The sequence below is a fragment of the Heptranchias perlo genome, chromosome 4 (assembly GCF_035084215.1).
Source record: "Heptranchias perlo isolate sHepPer1 chromosome 4, sHepPer1.hap1, whole genome shotgun sequence".
NCBI classification, from domain to species: Eukaryota; Metazoa; Chordata; class Chondrichthyes; order Hexanchiformes; family Hexanchidae; genus Heptranchias; species Heptranchias perlo.
In genome coordinates, this window is record NC_090328.1 from 31,428,538 (window position 1) to 31,448,281 (window position 19,744).

General features: G+C 40.5%; 1 protein-coding gene across 2 annotated transcripts in view; it reads right to left on the minus strand.

Annotated features, from left to right (window-relative positions):
• Positions 1–287: 287 nt before the first annotated feature.
• hexb (hexosaminidase B (beta polypeptide)) overlaps positions 288–19,744 on the minus strand; it is a 57,398-nt gene continuing 37,941 nt past the window's right edge. The window contains exons 10-13 of one of the 2 annotated variants that reach the window (XM_067982719.1): positions 17,169–17,340; positions 3,212–3,302; positions 1,210–1,314; positions 288–878 (exon numbers count right to left, since the gene is read on the minus strand). In XM_067982719.1, the coding sequence (XP_067838820.1) occupies positions 818–878; positions 1,210–1,314; positions 3,212–3,302; positions 17,169–17,340 (429 nt within the window). In that variant the 3' untranslated portion in view covers positions 288–817. Of the gene's footprint in view, positions 879–1,209; positions 1,315–3,211; positions 3,303–17,168; positions 17,341–18,040; positions 18,216–19,744 lie in introns of both variants that reach the window. The other variant, XM_067982718.1, reaches the window with a different exon arrangement.

Below are 19,744 nucleotides of genomic sequence, written 5' to 3' on the forward strand. Positions count from 1 at the left end.
ATAGACAGTTTCCTAGAAGTAAAGGGAATTAGGGGTTACGGGGAGCGGGCAGGAAATTGGACATGAATTTAGATTTGAGGTTAGGATCAGATCAGCCATGATCTTATTGAATGGCGGAGCAGGCTCGAGGGCCAATTGGCCTACTCCTGCTCCTATTTCTTATGTTCAGCAATTTCAGACAAGTGTTGTGTACTCCACTGGCAGATTACCAAACTTTTTTCTTTGTACCAGTTAAGTGGCTCTATAACTGCTCGTTAAGCATTAAAAGGAAGATTATTACAGGTGTGTCACGGTCAACTCTTTTATTGTTCACATTCAATTAAATCATACAATTAAAGCAGCACATTCAAATCATCGTTAGGTTATACATAATGGATAAAAGGGATATTTAACCCCCTTTTCTGATGCAGAGGAAATATGGCCTAGAGACATCAAAATATTACAAAGCTCAAATTTTAGATTATGTATCAAATTATTTTAAAGTACTTTTTAAAACCTTTGATCAATTTGGCAAAACTAGAAGCAAGCAGACATTATAGCATTTTCAGCACTAGCAGGAAAGCAGTACAGAGAGTAAATAACAAATGCACGGTCCAGAAGAGGGCACCAATAAATTTCTAAATAAAAATATTGAACTTTATTGTACAATACTTTCAAATCTTCATATAAAAAATCAAACATTCATTCTTGTTCAAAGACATCAACAATTCTCTATATATTTGTGTAATATATCAAATGTTATTTAAGGTTATGAGTTACAAAGTAGGCAAGTTAGTTTATTTTTCCAGACAAGATTCATTTGATCAGTTGAACTCTATTACCCTTTGTACTCATAATCACAGTAGCCAACAAATAGTGGTTCAGCTGGTATCCCACGTCTGTAAGAAAAAAAAATGACAAGTCACTTCCTAGTGCAAAATCTGTGATTTAGCAAGCAGTAGCGCTCGTCAAGGGAGGAGTCTTTCAATACATTACAATAGCAGCTACTACTCCTAGGACTGCTATTGACAATCTTGAAATACACATTAGAATCTCCTTACTTCTTTACTATGGATACAATGGGCATTGGTGAGGGGGTAATTTAAAGAATATATTTTGTGCAAATAGTGCAATGTGAATTGATGGCTAAATTTCATAATACTTTGATAATAATGAGCAGTATAATAAACCATTCAATAATGAGCAGTATAATATTAAATCATTCCTTACCGGACCATGCGGCAGCGATGTTTGGATAGTCTCTTGTATGCATCATTTAAATCTTTTGTTTCCTCACTGCTCCAAAGACGCTCACTTACAGCACTTGCCCGAGGCCTTCAGGAAAGGGAAAAATAAGATGCATGTTCGATAGTCAGAAGCAACTTTCAAGTTTGACAGTTAGCCGAACTATATGGTATGGCATCAATTAGTAGTCCAAAATTAAAGCTTCACACATCACTTTTGCCATTTTATTTTTGATCCCACCTATGGTTGGTAGAAGGAGGGCTTAAAATGCACATCAGGCAATTGCAAATTAGATAGAAGCTGTTTTATTTTTGGAGAGACTAAGCACTCTTTACAGGGGTGTTATGCTTTCAGCAATTAATAGAAAAACTTCACTTGACTCAGCAGGATGTGTTCACTTACTCCAAATTGGGCACTCCCTCCAGGAGGCAGCAATGCTTTGCAAGCCAAGAGCAAACCTCTTTATAGCTACTCACTCAATCTCCAAGACACCTAGAAACATCTCTGCCCTGTACATTTGTGCTTATCTTCACATTGTTAGGACCAACAGAAAGCTGGAAAAAGAGGATGCGAGTGATATCCAAGTCAATAAACAGAAAAATGGAGACAAACCCTTAAAAATGAGATCAACTCAAAACTTGCATACTGAATGTACCAGGTCTCATAAGCTTCATAGATTATGCAGTCAGACAAATGCTGACGAGAATGTGGCAAGATTGGCACACTTTTCTGGCCCTGTCCCCAAAAACAACCATTTTAGCACATGATACAGGATGCTACATTGGCCATGACCAGTTCTGATGTCCCTTCAGAGCCATTCTGCTGTTTACTAGACCTGCCCCAAGGGTGCAAGATATGTTTGAGATGCTAAGACTAGCAAAACTCACTGCTGGCAGCCATATGCATGCATCCACCCCCAACCCCCATTATGGTGAAACTCTACCCTCTCCACAAATGTGGATTAGGCATCTGTGGTAAAAATGTCAGTCAGGGTGTATGCCCTGAACTGCAAAAGTGTCAAGTAGCCTGAATCCCTTTTACCTATACAATAGGTCCACTCTCAAGCCCCATGACACACTCCTGCAGGAGAAGGGATGCTTAATACCACTGAGGATACACATCCCAACTATATCGAAAAAGAGTGACCAAACTCAAAACCACACTGGAGGGGGTGGAAGAGACTGTCCAGCTGGGCTGCCCCCACTTGGTGTTTATTGTGGACTAGATATAAAGGACTAGATCTGTATTTTTCTTGTGAAAAATTGAAAGCTTGAAATTAGTTTACACCTGGATTGTTAATTGCTAAATAAATATTTTCCAGTTTTCCTCTTTCAACTGGTGATCCATTTGTTTGTAACATGGTTTCTTGAATTATAATGCCAAAAATGTAATCCAATTAAGCATTAAGTTAATTGATGAATGCTCATAGGTAGGCCAATAGCGCTAGAACAAGTCTCAAGGTCCTTCTCACCCATGTACTGAAGGCAAGGGAGGAATAGGATGATTTAAATCCAGGCCCCCATTGTTTAGAAGGTTTGGGAAGTTGGGAAACCCATTAAACACATACCAGCAAGAAATCAAACTTAAAGTGCCAAACCCTTACCTTCAGCAGATAGGTTTACAATGTTCTGCAATTTGCAGTAGTTTAAAGCATGGCCAATTTTGGCTTGGTGCAAGTACAATTCAAAATATGACAAGCTAGTGTGCAATGCAGACTGGTTGCACCATAACATTGCTCACGGTCAACAGCTTTGGTGGCTAAAGGGATTGGTAAAGAGAAGGAAAAAGAATTGCACATATTCAAAATCTCTTAAAAGGTGATATAAAAATCCAGACCAAATTGTTTTTAACAGAACTAGAATTATATTGCCCTGCATTAATATAGGTTTGTTTTGAAAATGCCAAGTAAATAAAGCTTCAATGTATCTCTGCGTTGAGAAAGATGTACTGTTATCTAATACATTTCATAAATGGATAGGTTTGCTACCATAATCGTGAAGCAAGATTGGTTGCATCCACATATTCTCCCCAGAGACAAGCTTCTCCCCCAATCACCAGCTTCTTCTGTGCTGCAGTTCCTGTAGTTGAAAAAGGAAGAGGGAAGGTGACCATTAGACATAATTGTCCCTAATCCTGGTTTCTAGTTCAAATATCGATGCTAAGTCAAATAACTGGGTCTTTAGAAACTGCTACCAGAACTACCATTACCACAAATTACACTGTAGAACAAAGTATAAGGAACAAATTGGATGAATTGCAGGCACAAATTCAACTTAGAGGGTATGACAATGGTAGCCATTATTGAGACATGGCAGCCATTATTGAGACATGGCAGCAAGACGGTCAGGACTGGGAACTGAATATACCAGGTTGTAAGGTCTACAGGAAGGATAGGGAAACTGATACAGCGGGGGTGCGGGTGGAGGAGTAGCTTTAGTGATTAAGGATGAAATTACTTCAATGATGAGAGGTATAACTAGAGGTAAGCAGACAGTGGAGACTTTATGGGTAGAATTAAAATATAGAAAATGATTTAATACTTTTGCATGAGTTGTGCATAGGCCTCCAAGTAGCAGAATGTATAAATGCAGAGATTAGACAAGCATGTAGCAAAGGCAGATGGGTTTTAATGGGGGATTTTAGCTTTCACAGATTGGGATAAGCAAACAAGCTCATGTCAAAAAAGGCAAGGAATTGTTTGGATGTGTTAAAGACAGCTTTCTGCAACAATATGTCCTAGAAACAACAAGGGGGCCGGCCATATTAAATTTAATGAGTAACGAGCCAGATTTAGTGAACAGTCTAACGGTGCATGAACATTTATCGAATAGTGATCATAATATGATTCAAACACAACATTGAACTCAAAGAGAGAAATCCGTATCAGCTACTAAGATTCAAAATTTAGGTACGGCCGACTTCAATGGGATGAGAAAGACCGTCCACAGTAAACTGGGCAAATCAGTCGTTTTACCCATTTAGCAGAAGATCAGTGGGGAGGTGTTCAATAAAGAATTTAACATGATGCAGAACCAGTTTATACCCCTAAGGGGCAAGAGCTCCACTTGCCAAAAAAACCTCGGACAACAAAAGAGGTAAGGGACATCTTAAAACGAAAAGAAAAAGCATACAAAAAAAAGCACAGATCCTGGTGACTGGGAGAGATACAAAGAACAGTGACAAAACAGATAGTAAGAGCTACAAAAAGGGAGTATGAAAAGAAACTTGCAAGGAATATCAAGATCAACAACATTTTTTATTATATTAGGAAAAAAGAGGGTGGTCAAGAGCAATGTGTACCCTTTCAAAACTGAATGGTGATACTGTAAATGAAAATAAGAAAATGGTGGACATGTTAAATGATTACTTTGCGTCAGTATTTACAGTATAGGAAGAGGTCAGCATGCCAGGCACCCCAAGGAAACTAATTTTGAATCAGGGACAGGGACTCACCATAATTAACGTAAGAAAATTAACAGCAATGAAGAAAATAATGGCACTGAAGAGTGACAAATCCCCAGGACCAAATGGTCTCCATCCCAGGGTTTTAAAGGAAGTAGGTGAGAACATTGCAGAAGCCCTAACTATAATCTTGCAAAGTTCTCTCGATTCAGGAACCGTTCCTTTAGATTGGAAAATTGCACGTCACTCGGCTATTTAAGAAAGGTGAGCGAGGGAAACCAGGGAATTATGAACCAGTTAGCCGTACATCTGTTATCGGGAAATTATGAGTGTATATAATTAAGGACAGAGTGACTGAACACCTTGAAAACTTTCAGCTGCTCAGAGAGAGCCAGCATGGATTTGTAAAGGGTAGGTCATGCCTGACGAACCTGAGTGAATTTTTTGAAGCGGTGACTAAAGTGGTGGATAGGGGAACGTCTATGGATGTTATAGACTTTCAGAAGGCATTTGATGAAGTCCCTCATAAGTGACTGTTAGCCAAAATTGAAGCTCATGGAATTGAGGGCAAATTATTGCCCTGGTTAGGAAATTGGCTGAGTGGCATGAGAGAGAGTAGGGATAATGGGCAGGTACTCAAATTGGCAGGATGTGACTAGTGGCGTTCCACAGAGATCTGTGTTGGGGCCTCAACTAGTCACTGTATTTATTCACTACTTAGATGATGGGATAGAGAGCCACATATCCAAGTTTGCCAGTGACACAAAGATAGGCAGCATTGTAAGCAGTGTAGATGGAACCATAAAATTAGTGATATTAATAGATTAAGTAAATAGGCAAAACTGTGCCAAATGGATTTCAATATAGGCAAGTGTGAGGGCTTTAGACCTAAAAAGGATAGATAGATCTGAGTACTTTCTAAATGATGAAAAGCTTGAAACAGTGGAGGTCCAAAGAGACTTGGGGGTCCATGTACATAGATTAAAATGTCACGAACAAGAATAGATCATCAAAAAGGTTCTTGGAATGCTTTGTTATCTAGAGGACTAGAATACACGGGGTAGAAGTTATGCTACAGCTATGCAAAGCCCTGGTTAGACCACACCTGGAGTACTATGTTCCGTTCTGAGCACCACACCTTTGGAAGGAAATATTGGCCTTGGAGGGAGTGCAGCGTAGATTTACTAGAATGATATCTGGACTCCAAGGGTTAAATTCCAAGGAGCGATTACACAAGCTAGGGTTGTATTCCCTGGAATTTAGAAGATCAAGGGGTGGTGTTGATCGAAGTTTTCAAGACATTAAGGGGAACTGATAGAGAGAAACTATTTCCACTGGTTGGGGAGTCTAGGACTAGGGGACAGCCTAAAAATCAGAGCCAGGACTTTGAGGAGTGAAGTCAGGAAACACTTCTACACGCAAAGGGTCGTAGATGTTTGCGGAGAAAGAAATAGATGCTGCCTGACTTGCTGAGTATTTCCAGCATTTTCTATTGTTATTTCAGATTTCCAGCAGCCGCAGTATTTTGCTTCTGGTATAAGTTTGGAACATTCTTCCACAAATGGCAGTTGATGCTAACTCAATTGTTAATTTTAAATCTGAGATTGATAGATTTTTGTTAATCAAAGGTATTAAGGGATATGGGGCTAAGGCAGGTATATGGAGTTAGGTCATAGAATAGCCATGATCTCATTGAATGGCAGAACAGGCTCGAGGCACGAAATGGCTTACTCCTGTTCCTATAAACCACATGTTGAAACTATTTACATTCTATTTCAGCATGAAGTTTGGCATTGTAATGACAGATACCAGTATTCAACGTATTCAACACATTCATCGGATTCAATTGTCTTAATCAGGATGTAAATTGACATTATAAGGACTAGAGTACTACATTTTAACAGAATCCTTAGCAAAAAGGAATTTGACATATCCACAAGCCAAGAAAACAGTTCAATTCATTTTTAAAAAATCAGATTAAACTTACCTCAGATTTATTATCACAATGGTAAAAGGATGCAATAGTATTTGATAAATTAAGCCAAGTCTTCTAAAATGTTCCTCCTCACTAATGGCTAGCTTATAGTTCACGTGAAAGATTACAGTAGTCAGCAGCTCAAATACCACAGATACCAAACATTTAAATTGGATGGCAATATACCACATGGTCAGGGGGTGGGGAAGAGAGAAAAAAATGGCATGTGCTTTAAGGTAAATCCTCAAAATATATAAAAGTCCCTTGTTAAAAACCAAAGTCAAGCATTTAAAATGCGGGTTTTACAAGTTATTGGTTCAAAATTCAGATTGCTTTAGACCCCACATACTCCAAAGACTGACTACTTCCACCTCCGTAACATTGCCCGCCTCTACCCTCAGCTGATCTGCTGCTGAAATCCTCATCCATGTTTGAGTCACCTCTAGACACAACTACTCCAATGCTCTTCTGGCCAGTTCTCTATTCTCCACCAAAATTCCAACAGATACCCTAACCACACCAAGTCCTGCTCACCTACACCCCTGTCCTGGCTGACGTACATTGGGGGACTTTGCACCAATGCCTCAAATTTAAAATTCTCATGGGTGTTTAATTCCCTTCATGACCTTGCCCTTCCCCATCTGTAACCTTCTCTTCACCCTTTCCAAAGCCACAATATCACCCATCATGTGAAGAGATCAAAACTGGACAATATTTTAACTGTGGCCTTGCACAAGGACAAAATAGTATGCATTGTCTTAGTCAATTGTCCTATAAATATACCATACGTTCTAGCTATTGCTTCACAGCATTGTTCATGAACCTTTAGGGATCTATGCACTAGAATGCCCCGATCTCTCTTTCTCCACTGACTAATACCTTTGCCCGAAGAGCGTACGTATGTTAAGTATTCGCCCCGCACACATGCATAACACTTCACTTTTCTAAGTTAAAGATCATTTGCCAGTCACGTGCTCAATCTCCTAGCACATCTAGATCCACCTGTAATAGTCGAACAGCGTCTAGTCCTCACACTCGCTCACATTGACATTTTCAGACATTTAGGCTCCATGCTATAAAATTCCCTCCCTAAACCCAACCACCTCCGTCTCCTTTAAGGCCCTCAAATCCTTCCCCTCTCCTTTTTTCCATTCCCTCTTAACATCTCCTTTGGTCTCAGCATCCATTTTTTGTCTGACTACGCCATTGTGAGATACATTGGGACATTTTCTGGCGTGTAAAGGTGCTTTATAAATGCAAGTTGTTGCTTGGGGAAAATGTGAAATTAACCAGGAATATTGAGGTAGCATAGAGAATAATAATGCCTGCATGAATAACTGGGAACATTTTCAAGAAAAAAAACCTCTACAGAACAGACATTGCCCCTAAACCAAGTAGGAACAAAGACTTGAACATTGAGACAGCGATAGCAAATCATTTAAACTAGATAAGTTTGGGGATACAAAGAAAGGAAACAAAATCCCAGATGAGATGGATCGTAGGATAGAAGGCTGTAAATAAATGGTGGTATACACACATATATACCTAGAGAAGAACTTGAAGTGGAGATCAGGAAGAATATGCAGAAGCATCCCGTTGACTATGGGAAGCCTGAGGATGTGCTCTAGCCTGACTTCCACACAAAAGGCCATTAAATCCAAAGCTGTGGGGATTCAAGGTAAATCTTGGGAATTAAACATACGAAAAAGACCAGCTGGTTCATCAAGTCTCTCCCATTCAGCCGTGTTGCAACTAGGCAATATGACCCCACCACACACCAGTCAGTAATCTGAGATCCAAAGAGATATAAAAATTGATTTTTAAACTCGAAGGGTAGGAAACAATGACTATTCGTTAGAGGAGTCATGCCAGAGTGCCGGCAAGTACTTTGTTGAGGTGCCTCAGGGCTCACCGATAGCACCATTACTGTTTAGTTTACAAAAATGATCTGGATTTAGAAATTGCATGTGGTCAAATATGCAAATGTCTCCAAACTAGAAGATGTAATGGAATCAGAAGAGGCAACTCAGAAATGACAAGGTAGGAATATGTAAGTGGGCAGAACAAGATACCTGCGCTGTTCATCAATGGGAGCCCGATATCACGAGTATCTAGTGCTACTTAAAGGCAGCCTGCACCTCTCAAAAGGGAAGTGCATTTGATTTGTATTGAAGGTGACAACTGAAAAACAAACCTATGCTATGCTATTGTATCATTACTGATGAAATTGAACAATTTTAGGTTCTGCTGACTAGCTTATTCACATTTTGTACTGAGTCCACAAAACAAAGGGTAAAACCTTGAGATAGCTAAAAGCCTCATCGATGTTTCTGCTAAGCTTGGAAAATGGAACAAAGTACAATTGTGCAGAACATGCGGGGGAAATCTTAACCTCATTCTAAGCTTGTGGTAGGAATTTAGTAAGTGAAGTAAAAGGCCTCAGGCTACCAAAATTACAGCAAAACATTGACAATTTTCATAGTAATATACATGGGCTTGATTACCTTAATAAATGCTTTAATCAATATTCATTGATGGTATAACAATTTAAAAAAATGTTCACATTTCACAGCAGTGAGTGCAATGCCAGTGAGATGATGCACTTTTCTTTCCTAGTCTCACACATGCTCTTGTCCCCTTCACATAATATCTCAATAACCATGCAGACCAAGAAGGTGCCAAGTTTATCCCAGTCTATGTTGAGTTAGCTGACCTCAGCTGAGAAGGTAGTGGCAATGCTTCAATTGACTTCAGTTTTACTTAGTCCCAATCATGATCAGTGACCCCTTGCTCGTGTGGACGGTGAGTATAGAGCCAAGTTCAGAGTTGATGGCCTTCATGGTTAAATAACGCATGGAATCATTGTCCAATTGGCTCAAGAGCTGCTAGATGGACTCAGTTTCAGACGGCCCGTAGAATTACTCCATTTTTGAGTACTTATTATTAACAAACACTTATGCCTTAAGATTAAGGGTATTTCAGTTTAGCAGCTATTGAAAGACATTGTTGAAAAGCATGTTCAACAAAACTAAGAGGGTGTCTGACTGAGCATGTGACACCAAAAAAGGTGATATTCAGTAGTTAGTGGCAGTTATGAAATATTTAACTATATTTTTCAGGCAAAATTTCAAACAAATTATGCCAAGTCATACATTATTTTGTTCAATTTGATGTCTTCTATAATTTTACTTTGCATTTGCAAAATAATTTCAATTTAATTTCACATGTACAATTTTAGGTGGGCTGAACGGAGTAAAATGATGTACAACATGCTGTGCTTGGTATAAAAATAGGCTTGCAGTTTCTACACAAAACATTTCTTGGACCTGCAGAGTTTGTAAAGGACAGAAAATGGGCAGAAACCTCAGTTCTGTCTCCTTAGAAGTGCAAGAGGTGGAAAGGAGGGGCATCCTGTATCCGCCGGGGGGGGGGGGGGGGGGGGGGAAGGAAACCGTCCAGACATATGCTCAGGAGGCAGTGGGAGGAAGTAGCGGCGAAGGTCACTGCCAGGAATATAGCTCCAAAAACATGGATGCAGTGCAGGAAGAAGTTCAATGATCTGACATGAGTTCTCAAGGTGAGAAAGTTCAATCTTCAAATGACAAATCCTACCAACTGCACTACTAGCCTCATCCACTGCTCAATTCACTATACCCCACCTACCAATAATCTCTATCAACCAGTACTTAATCCTTCAATTCATATGGTTTACCTCACCCTTACACACTTAGCTCACCGGAGGACGAGGTCACGGTCGCATACTAGTTCTGCTGCAGGAGTCAGATGAGGACTTCAACGGACCATGCTACAGAAGGCGGCTGATGGTCGTACAAACAAATGCTTGGTGCACTGTAAAGCCTGCACACAATGTCAAGGAGCATGGAGCAGTCCAGCTCCAACTTGGCACACGGCTTTGCACAGAGCTTGGAGCCCATCCTTTCCACACATGGAATGGGTGGCCACCTCTATCAGCACACCTGTGGAACCCACCATAACGCAGCATTTGATGACCAAAGTCATAGCTTCCATTGCAATACAAACATCTTCCATCAAAAGGTCTGACTGCTGCCTTAGAAGCTCTGGGTACCAATGTTTAATGGGGCTTCCACAGCATCACAGCAGTCCAGCAATCTGTTCTTCAACAAATCACCAGGCGAGAGTAGCAGTGGCTCGATCAAAGAGGAACCTGCTATCATAGAAATATAGAAAATAGGAGCAAGAGTACGCCATTTGGCCCTGCTCCGCCATTCAAAATGACCATGGCTGATCGTCTAACTCAGTACCGTTTCCGCTTTTTCCCCATATCCCTTTAGCATCAAGAAATATATCTGTCTCCTTCTTGAATACATCTAATGACTTGGCCTCCACTGCCTTCTGTGGTAGAGAATTCCACAGGTTCACCACCCTCTGAGTGAAGAAATTTCTCCTCATCACGGTTCTAAACGGCATACCCCGTATCCTGAGACTGTGACCCCTGGTTCTGAACTCCCCAGCCATCCCTGCATCTAGTCCTGTTAGAATTTTATATGTTTCGAGGAGATCACCTCTCATTCTTCTAAACTCTAGTGAATATAGGCCTAGTTGACCCAATCTCTCCTCATACGTCAGTCCTGCCATCCCAGGAATCAGTCTGGTAAACCTTCGTTGCACTCCCTCCATGGCAAGGACATCCTTCCTCAGATAAGGAGACCAAAACTGCACACAATACTCCAGATGTGGTCTCACCAAGGCCCTGTACAACTGCAGTAAGACATTGCTGTACTCAAATCCTCTTGCAATGAAGGCCAACATACCATTCGCCTTCCTATCTGCTTGCTGCACCTGAATGCTCGCTTGCAGCGACTGGTGTACAAGGACATCCAGGTCTCGTTGCACCTCCCCTTTTCCCAATCTATCACCATTCAGATAATAATCTGCCTTTCTGTTTTTACAACCAAAGTGAATAACCTCACATTTATCCACGTTATACTGCATCTGCCATGTTTTTGCCCACTCACCCAACTTGTCTAAATCACATTGGAGCCTCTTTGCATCCTCCTCACAGCTCACATTCCACCCCAGCTTTGTGTCATCTGCAAACTTGGAAATGTTACATTTAGTTCCCTCATCCAAATCATTGATATATATTGTGAATAGCTGGGGCCCAAGCACTGATCCCTGCGATACCCCACTATTCACTGGTCTGCCACCCGGAAAAAGAGCCGTTTATTCCTACTCTGTTTCCTGTGTCAACCAATTCTCAATCCATGCCAGTATATTCCCCCAATGTATGTGTTTAATTGTTCTGCCATTTCTTTGTTCCCCATTATAATCTCTCCCATTTCTGAGTGTAAGGGACCTACATTTGTCTTCACTAATCGTTTCCTCTTGACGTATTTATAGAAGCTTTTACAGTCAGTTTTTATGTTCCCTGCTTGTTCACTCTCATACTTTATTTTTCCCCTCTTAATCAATCTCTTTGTCCTCCTTTGCTGAATTCTGAACTGCTCCCAATCCTCAGGCTTGCCGCTTTTTCTGGCAATTTTATATGTCTCCTCTTTGGATCTAATACTATCCCTAATTTCTTTTGTAAGCCAGGGTTGATCCACCTTTCCTGTTTTATTTTTGCGCCAGACAGGAATGAATAATTGTTGTAATTCCAGCACACGTTCTTTAAATATTAGCCATTACCTATCCACTGTCATCCCTTTTAGTAAAGTTCCTCAATCGATCATAGCCAACTCACACCTCATACTTTCGTAATTTCCTTTATTTAAATTCAGGATCCTAGTTTCCGATTCAACTACTTCACTCTCCATCTTAATGAGGAATTTTATCGTGTTATGGTCGCTCTTCCCTAAGGGACCCCGCACAACAAGATTGTTAATTAATCCTCTCATTGCACAATAACCAGACTAGGATCACCTGTTCTCTAGTTGGTTCCTCAACGTATTGGTCTAGAAAACCATCACGTACACACTCCAGGAATTCCTCCCCCACAGTATTATTGCTAATTTGGTTTGACCAATCTATATGTATATTAAAGTCACTCACTATTATAGTTGTACCCTTCTTGCATGCGTCTCTAATTCCTTGTTTAATGCCCTCCCCCTACATCTCCACTGATGTTTGGGGGCCTATAGACAACCCCCACCAACGTTTTCTGCCCCTTGGTGTTTCTTAGCTCCACCCATACAGATTCCACATCGTGATTTTCCGAGCCAATATCCTTTCTCATTATTGCATTGATTTCCTCCTTTAACAACGCTACCTCACCTCCTTTCCCTTTTTGCCTGTCCTTCCTAAATATTGAATAGCCCTGGATGTTCAGTTCCCATCCTTGGTCACCCTGCAGCCATGTCTCCATAATCGCAACTATTTCATAACTGTTAATATCTATCTGCGCTGTTAATTCATCTACCTTATTGCGAATGCTCTGCACATTTAGACACAATGCCTTTAGACTTGTCTTTTTAAGATAGCTAGTCATCTTAGTTTTGTTTTGCACTATGGCCCTATTTGTTTTTTGCCCTTGTTTTCTCTGCCTTCCACTATTGCTTCTTCCCTTTATCTTTTGTTTCTATCCTAGTTTCCCCTTTCTGTCTTCCTGCTCAGGTTCCCAACCTCCTGCCATTCTAGTTTAAACCGTCCCCAACAGCACTAGCAAACACCCCCATGAGGACATCGGTCCCGCTTGTACAGGTCCCACCTTCCCCAGAACCGGTCCCAATGTCCCACGAATCTAAATCCCTCCCTCCTACACCATCCCTGCAGCCACGCATTCATCTGGTCTATTCTCCTGTTCCTATACTCACTAGCACGTGGCACTGGTAGTAATCCTGAGATCACTACCTTTGAGGTCCTGCTTTTTAATTTATCTCCTAACTCCTTAAATTCACCTTGCAGGACCTCATCCCTTTTTTTTTTAAAAACCTATGTCGTTGGTACCGATATGGACCACGACTACTGGCTGTTCACCATCCCCCTCCAGAATGCCATGCAGCCGCTCCGTAACATCCTTGACCCTAGCACCAGGGAGGCAACATACCATCCTGGAGTCATGTTTGCAGCCGCAGAAACGCCTATCTGTTCCCCTTACAATTGAATCCCCTATCAATATAGCCCTGCCACTCTTATTCCTCCCCTCCTGTGCAGCAGAGCCCATCCTGGGTCCACCCTCAGAATGACAGCATTCCTACTCCCACCCCTGCCACTCCGCCAGTGACCTTGCTGTTGCCTGTCAGCCTGCCCAGGTCAAGATGATGCCGGGCCCTCTAGGCCCAGAGCTGCTCGAGGTCATCCTCCAAGGCCATCTGCAGCCTCCTCAATTGAAGGTCAGCTGCCTTCCACCTCCCATGCTGCAGCCACCGGAGAAGCACTAGGAAAGGTAAAGATACACGAAAGCAATTTTATTCAGCACAATATTTTAAAATGACACAAAGTACTGCAAGACCAGCCAAACCACTTCCAGTAAGGTACTTAAACTTTAGCCAAGCATAGAAAACCTTCAAAAACGTATACAATTGCTCCAGCCGCCAGAAGAAATAACACATCAACTAACCTACAAGTACTTAATGATCCCTTTAAATAGCACTGTTTTTTGGCCGGGGGGGGGGGGGATCCTTCATGCGGTTTAACGCAGTGTTCAGCTGTGCAAGGTTAACACAGGGGGTTGGGTGGAGTGTGGAGTTGCAAAATGACAACGGTGGCTTCAAATCAGCATTGCACAATGATTTGCGTCATAATCTCCCTACTTTGCATGCTGCCAGCAGTTGTTAGTAAATGGGGTTTGCTCGCCCATCTAAGATGGCGCCCCGTGTACTTCCCGGAGGTGTGCGTGCAGCTCAGACCCCATATTCAAGTCTTAGTTGGCCTCAGTGCCTAAAAGACGGGCGCTACAAGGCCCAATTTAACCCCCAGTGGCTTTTAAGCCTGGAAAGGAAGCATCAGAGGGGTGATCTTGGTATATAAAAAATGCCACTGTAGAAAAAAGGGGACCAGTTCAAATTGGTAAAAGGTAATTGTAAGGTTGATGTCAGGAAATTCTACTTCAAAGAGTGATTAACCCTTGGAATAGACCTCCAGATAGACTAGTGGGAGTAAAAACTCTGGGGAATGTTAGAGCAGCAATAGGATTTTTCCTCAATGGATGAATCAAGATAAGCCAAATTAGGTTCCTCATCTGTAATTATCTGGTGATCCCAAAGAGTGGCATTTCTTTATCAAATTATTCAATTGGATATAATCACAGCAGTATTGCCCCTAAATAAGGCTGATTGGGATTCTATGAAAATACACAGCTTATCAGAGATCACAATTCAAAAATAATTGGGTTAAAAGAGCTCTTGGATATCCTAGAGGACATGAAAAGTGCTATACAAGTGCAATTTTTAAAAAAATGTCGTACCAAACAGGAATGAGGAAATCTTAATTTTTTCCATCCACTTTTCTTTGAAGTTTCTAAAGTCAAGAATTTAAATAAAAATAAATTTCATGACTAAATGTATCCATACTTGTTTGTGTCTTTCAATGCCTTCATTAAAGTTTTTACTTGAAGGCCTCAGCTTTTCACAAAAAACATCTGGGCTTGAGGTTGGCCCAGAGCTATGATCCTGTGAGCTGAATTTGGATTGTGAAGTCTGACTGTGTGCAGTGTACCCAGATGCACCAGTGTCAGCAAGAGTCAGAGACACTTAACTGTAATTTGATTTTTTTTTTAAAGTTGAATTTTGAAAGCAAACAAAGCTTGAGGGAAGAACAGATAACGAGCCAAAGAGAAGGCCTCTCACCCCCTGCCTTTTAGGTTAGCAAGTGGGAGAACAAAATGGATAAGGGGTTAAGGAAGAGGAAGCAGCAGAGCAAGGTGGGAGGAGAATAAAAGCCAATAGTTCAACAGGCAAGAGGTAGTGGTGGTGATGGGAAGGAGGATGGGGAAAGCAGAAGTAATTTTATGGGGAGAGGGGCCAGGAAATGAGCAGCTGAGGGCCACATTTCCTACGAGTGGAGCTGCTGCAGCATCACCACCACTCCCTGGAGGGCATAACAACAGCGTGACAACTTAGGCAGTTTCCATTATAAAAGTGGACTGGAATTTATAAATATAAATAATGAATTAATTTAAAATGGGAACTGAATTGCATCTGCATGCCCTTTGCCAATTATTGCCTGGCATCTAACCCTTCACCTGAAAACTATAACTGAGTTTGACTTGTGAAATGCCACAGGAGAATGTCTAGTAATACATTAAAAATCTTCAACTGTTTGCACTTCCAATCAACTTTTCACATTATAAAGTTGTATGTTCTCGTATATAATGCAAACTGGTCACATTGTTATTATACCCTCCTGCTAGTAGAAGCCACCACTGGCAGCAGTGCAACACGTTTAAATAGGCAGTTTTCATTATAAAGGTGGGCATAGGCATTTAGAATGGAAACAAAAAGGGCAGTTTGTGCAGCTTTAAAATGGGGACTGAATTACATCTGCATGCCCTGGCCCAATTATCACCCTACTCTCTAACCCCACTTCACCTGAAGAGTACACTTGGCCTTGACTTCCTGTGCAACATCATGGGAGATTGACTAGTATATTCTATTAAAAACTATTTCCTGTCATCTTTCAAATCAGAAGTCCTATGTCAACACTCTGCCCCCTCCCCCCTATTTAATTATGTCCACATCTGGTGGCATCTACCTGGACATATTTTAAAATAGGATTTTCCCCATTAATGTGACACTAACTCCATGCCATGCTCTAGCCACAGGTGCTACTGTGGAGCACTCCCCCACCCCTCAGCTGTGCCAATTGGCCATCTTGAATTTCTGCTAGTAATTAGTTTAACTTTTTCTTTAAAGTATTACTTTATAGTTTCATGTTTGAAAAAAATATTTTCACCACCCATCAGGGTAGCTTTTCAAATCCTGCTCCAGGCTATTAAAATTACACTACCCTTCCCCCTAGGGCCACGTTTTCCATCTGCTGTAGGTGGCCATTTATTAGCTTTAGTGGCAGGACAATGTTTCTTTATATCAGTTCCCCTGTCTTCATTTTAAGAGATGCCCATTGACTGCCAACACTTAGCTGAACACACATAATGTAGTCACAGTTCGGCTTCAAGAAGCAGAAACTCTTGGTTTTGAGCAATTTATATTATTTAAAACAGGGGAGGCCAACGTCTGGTCCCATTGCACATATGCCATCTCAGCTATCCATCTAGTCCTCTTCCCAACTTTTCCTGTACCCCTTTATTTTTTTCTTTTTCAAATATTTATCCACTTCCTTTAAAAAGGGGATTGTTACATCAAGTCTGTAGCACGGGAACAGGCCATTCAGCCCAACTGGTCTATGCCGGCGTTATGCTCCAAACGAGCCTCCTCCCACATTGTTGGTTCTGTCTGCATCATTATTTCTGGAAAGAAATTATATGTCCTAACCACACTCAAAAACATTGTTGCAATGAAGGAATGTAGTTAAAGATACAACAGAAGCTCAACAACAGTTGATTGAACAAAACACTCATTACTTAGCACAGGCACAGAGCATAGATGAATGTTCATGTATGTGGACAATTGTAACTCTATGAACACACCATTGAAGTTGCATGGTTCCACTGTGTATATCCGCCGCCAGTCTTGACCATATGAAATGACATTCATGTACCATGGAGAGGAAAGGAGTGTGTGAAACTTAGCAGCTGTTACAGCTGCCATTTCCTTCTGGTAGGCACCCTTCCACACATGAATAATTGTGTCCGGCTTCAACTATAAACCAAAAACAGTGCAGAGACAAGAAACCCAATGTCACAATTACAGTCTGACTTCTAACTTGCAATACTGAAATACAAGATCTCTAGGAAGTCAGGACATGTGCACTAAAACATTTGTAAAATCACCCCCTCACATTCCTTCGTTCCAGTAGGAAAAAGCAAGTCAGCCATGCAAACAAACAGCAGTCAATGCATGTTTTTCCTCAATAAAAAGTTTAAAGCAGATTAGCAAGATTAAAAAGCATCCATCTAAAATATATCAAGCATTGAGTTAGCTCAAAGTTTGCTCAACTACAGAATAGCAAGGTTTCATCCTATAAGCAGAACAGCTAGATGATAAAGACCAGGTGCAGAAGATTCAGAATCCTTGACATACACTAGTACAAAAAGCACCATAGATTCATACTGATCATTCAAAAATCTGAAGGTAACTGCTTTAGCCAATAATAAAAATCAATCTACAGAAAAGGTATTATAACAGGAAAATGCAAGAAACATTGTATTGACCGATTTGATACTCAAGTAGATCAAATATCTCAGTTCATATTGTGCATCTTTATTTAAAAAGTATGAGAATGTGCACAATATATATATAAAAAAAATTGATAGATATTTAAATAATCACAAGTATCAGTGTAATTAGGAAGAGGGGCAAAACATTGTCATTCCTCACTTTAATAATGAAATTAACCAACCATTGAAATTGAGAGGCTCAACTTGATAGTACTTTTGCCAGTCCTGTCCATACTTAATGTAATCTAAGTACCAGGGTGCTGCCAGGATGGTTGTGAACCCAGCTAGTGTTACTTTAGATAGCTCTGCCTTCATATTGCTCGCCATCCACACTTCAACTATAGTGTCTGGCTTAATCTGCAAAAAGAAGTTATATTTAAGATTTTAACAGCCAATCATAATCAACATGCAAGAAATTTCCATCTAAAAAAGGTGTACCAAAACTGAAGACAGAATTCTTTATTTCTGGACACCATTTTCTTGTACTTAAGGTTATCAATTGAAAATTGCACTCTCAAAAGATTGATTTGGTCCAAAATCCAAGAAGTTGAATAGCAAAGCAGCTACAGTACAAGCAGTGTTAAACAGAAAGCCATTATGTGCTCATTCTATTTTAGGAGACCAGTCCTTGTGTTTGATACGTTGCTGTACAATCACACACACAAGAGACCACATCCTAAAATTTAAATGTGGAATATCTAAATTAGCCAGATATGATTTAATTTAAAATTTGCACTATAAAACATTTTAACTACAGTGTCAGTATAGTTATAAACTATACATAGGGCAGTTAAATGAACCACTGACCACATTTAGGGTCACATTTAAGTTCAAAATAGCAAGAGTCTACTCTGAACATTGCAGAAAGGAAGTTACATTAAATCATAACTGCATGAGACTGTTGCAGAGCTTTTGCAATAAAAAGCAACCAAATTAAAAACAGCAATGCAGAAACAAAAAAGTTGGATTAAAACCCCAAGTTTACAGCACAGGAGGCCATTTGACCCATCGTGTCTCAGCTGGCTCTTTGCTAGAGCAATTCTAAATTAATCCTACTCTCCTACTCACCCCTTAGCTTCTGGTGCTTCAGATATTTATCAAATTTTTCCTTAAAGGATGCAATGGTGTTGGCCTCAGTCACTCCTGTGGCAAAGTACTCCACTTTCCAACAATCCATAAAGACATTTTCCCTTACCTCTCTTCAATTTTATGTTTGAGCCCTCAGTCCAAATAGTCTTTTCCTGTACACCATCAAAACTTTTCATAATTTTAAAAACCTCAAATCTGCTCTTAAGCCTTCTCTGCTCCAGCGGAAATATCTCAAGTCTTGGCATCATTCTAGTTAATGTACACAGTATGCTCTCTATGGCATTAATATCCTTTCTATAATGGGGTGCCCAACACGGCACAGTACTTTAACTGTGGCCTATGCCTTTGGTCATTTATTTCTTTATTCTTGTACTCTTATGCCTTTATTTATAAAACCCAAATGCTATACGGTGTTTTATAGCTTTATCTGCCTGCACTCAGTCAGGAAATTTTGTATTTGAACTATTAGATGTTCAATCACGTCACGCTGTAGCGTCTTTCCATCGACCATATACTCCCATTTTGTGTTTCTCCTCCCAAATGTATTAACTCACACTTATCTACATTAAATTGCATTTTCCACTAGTTCCACTAACCTCTCTTTTCCTGAAGTCTTTTACAGCCAATCATTGTTGTTTGCTAAACCTACTTTCATGATTAGCAAATTTCATTATGCAAGTATGCATCATTCATAGCCAGCACTGACCCCTCCTGTTCACCACTACCAGCTGTTCTCAAACAAAGCAACACCCATTTACTATAACTGCCAATCAACTTTCTATCTATGCTGCTATATT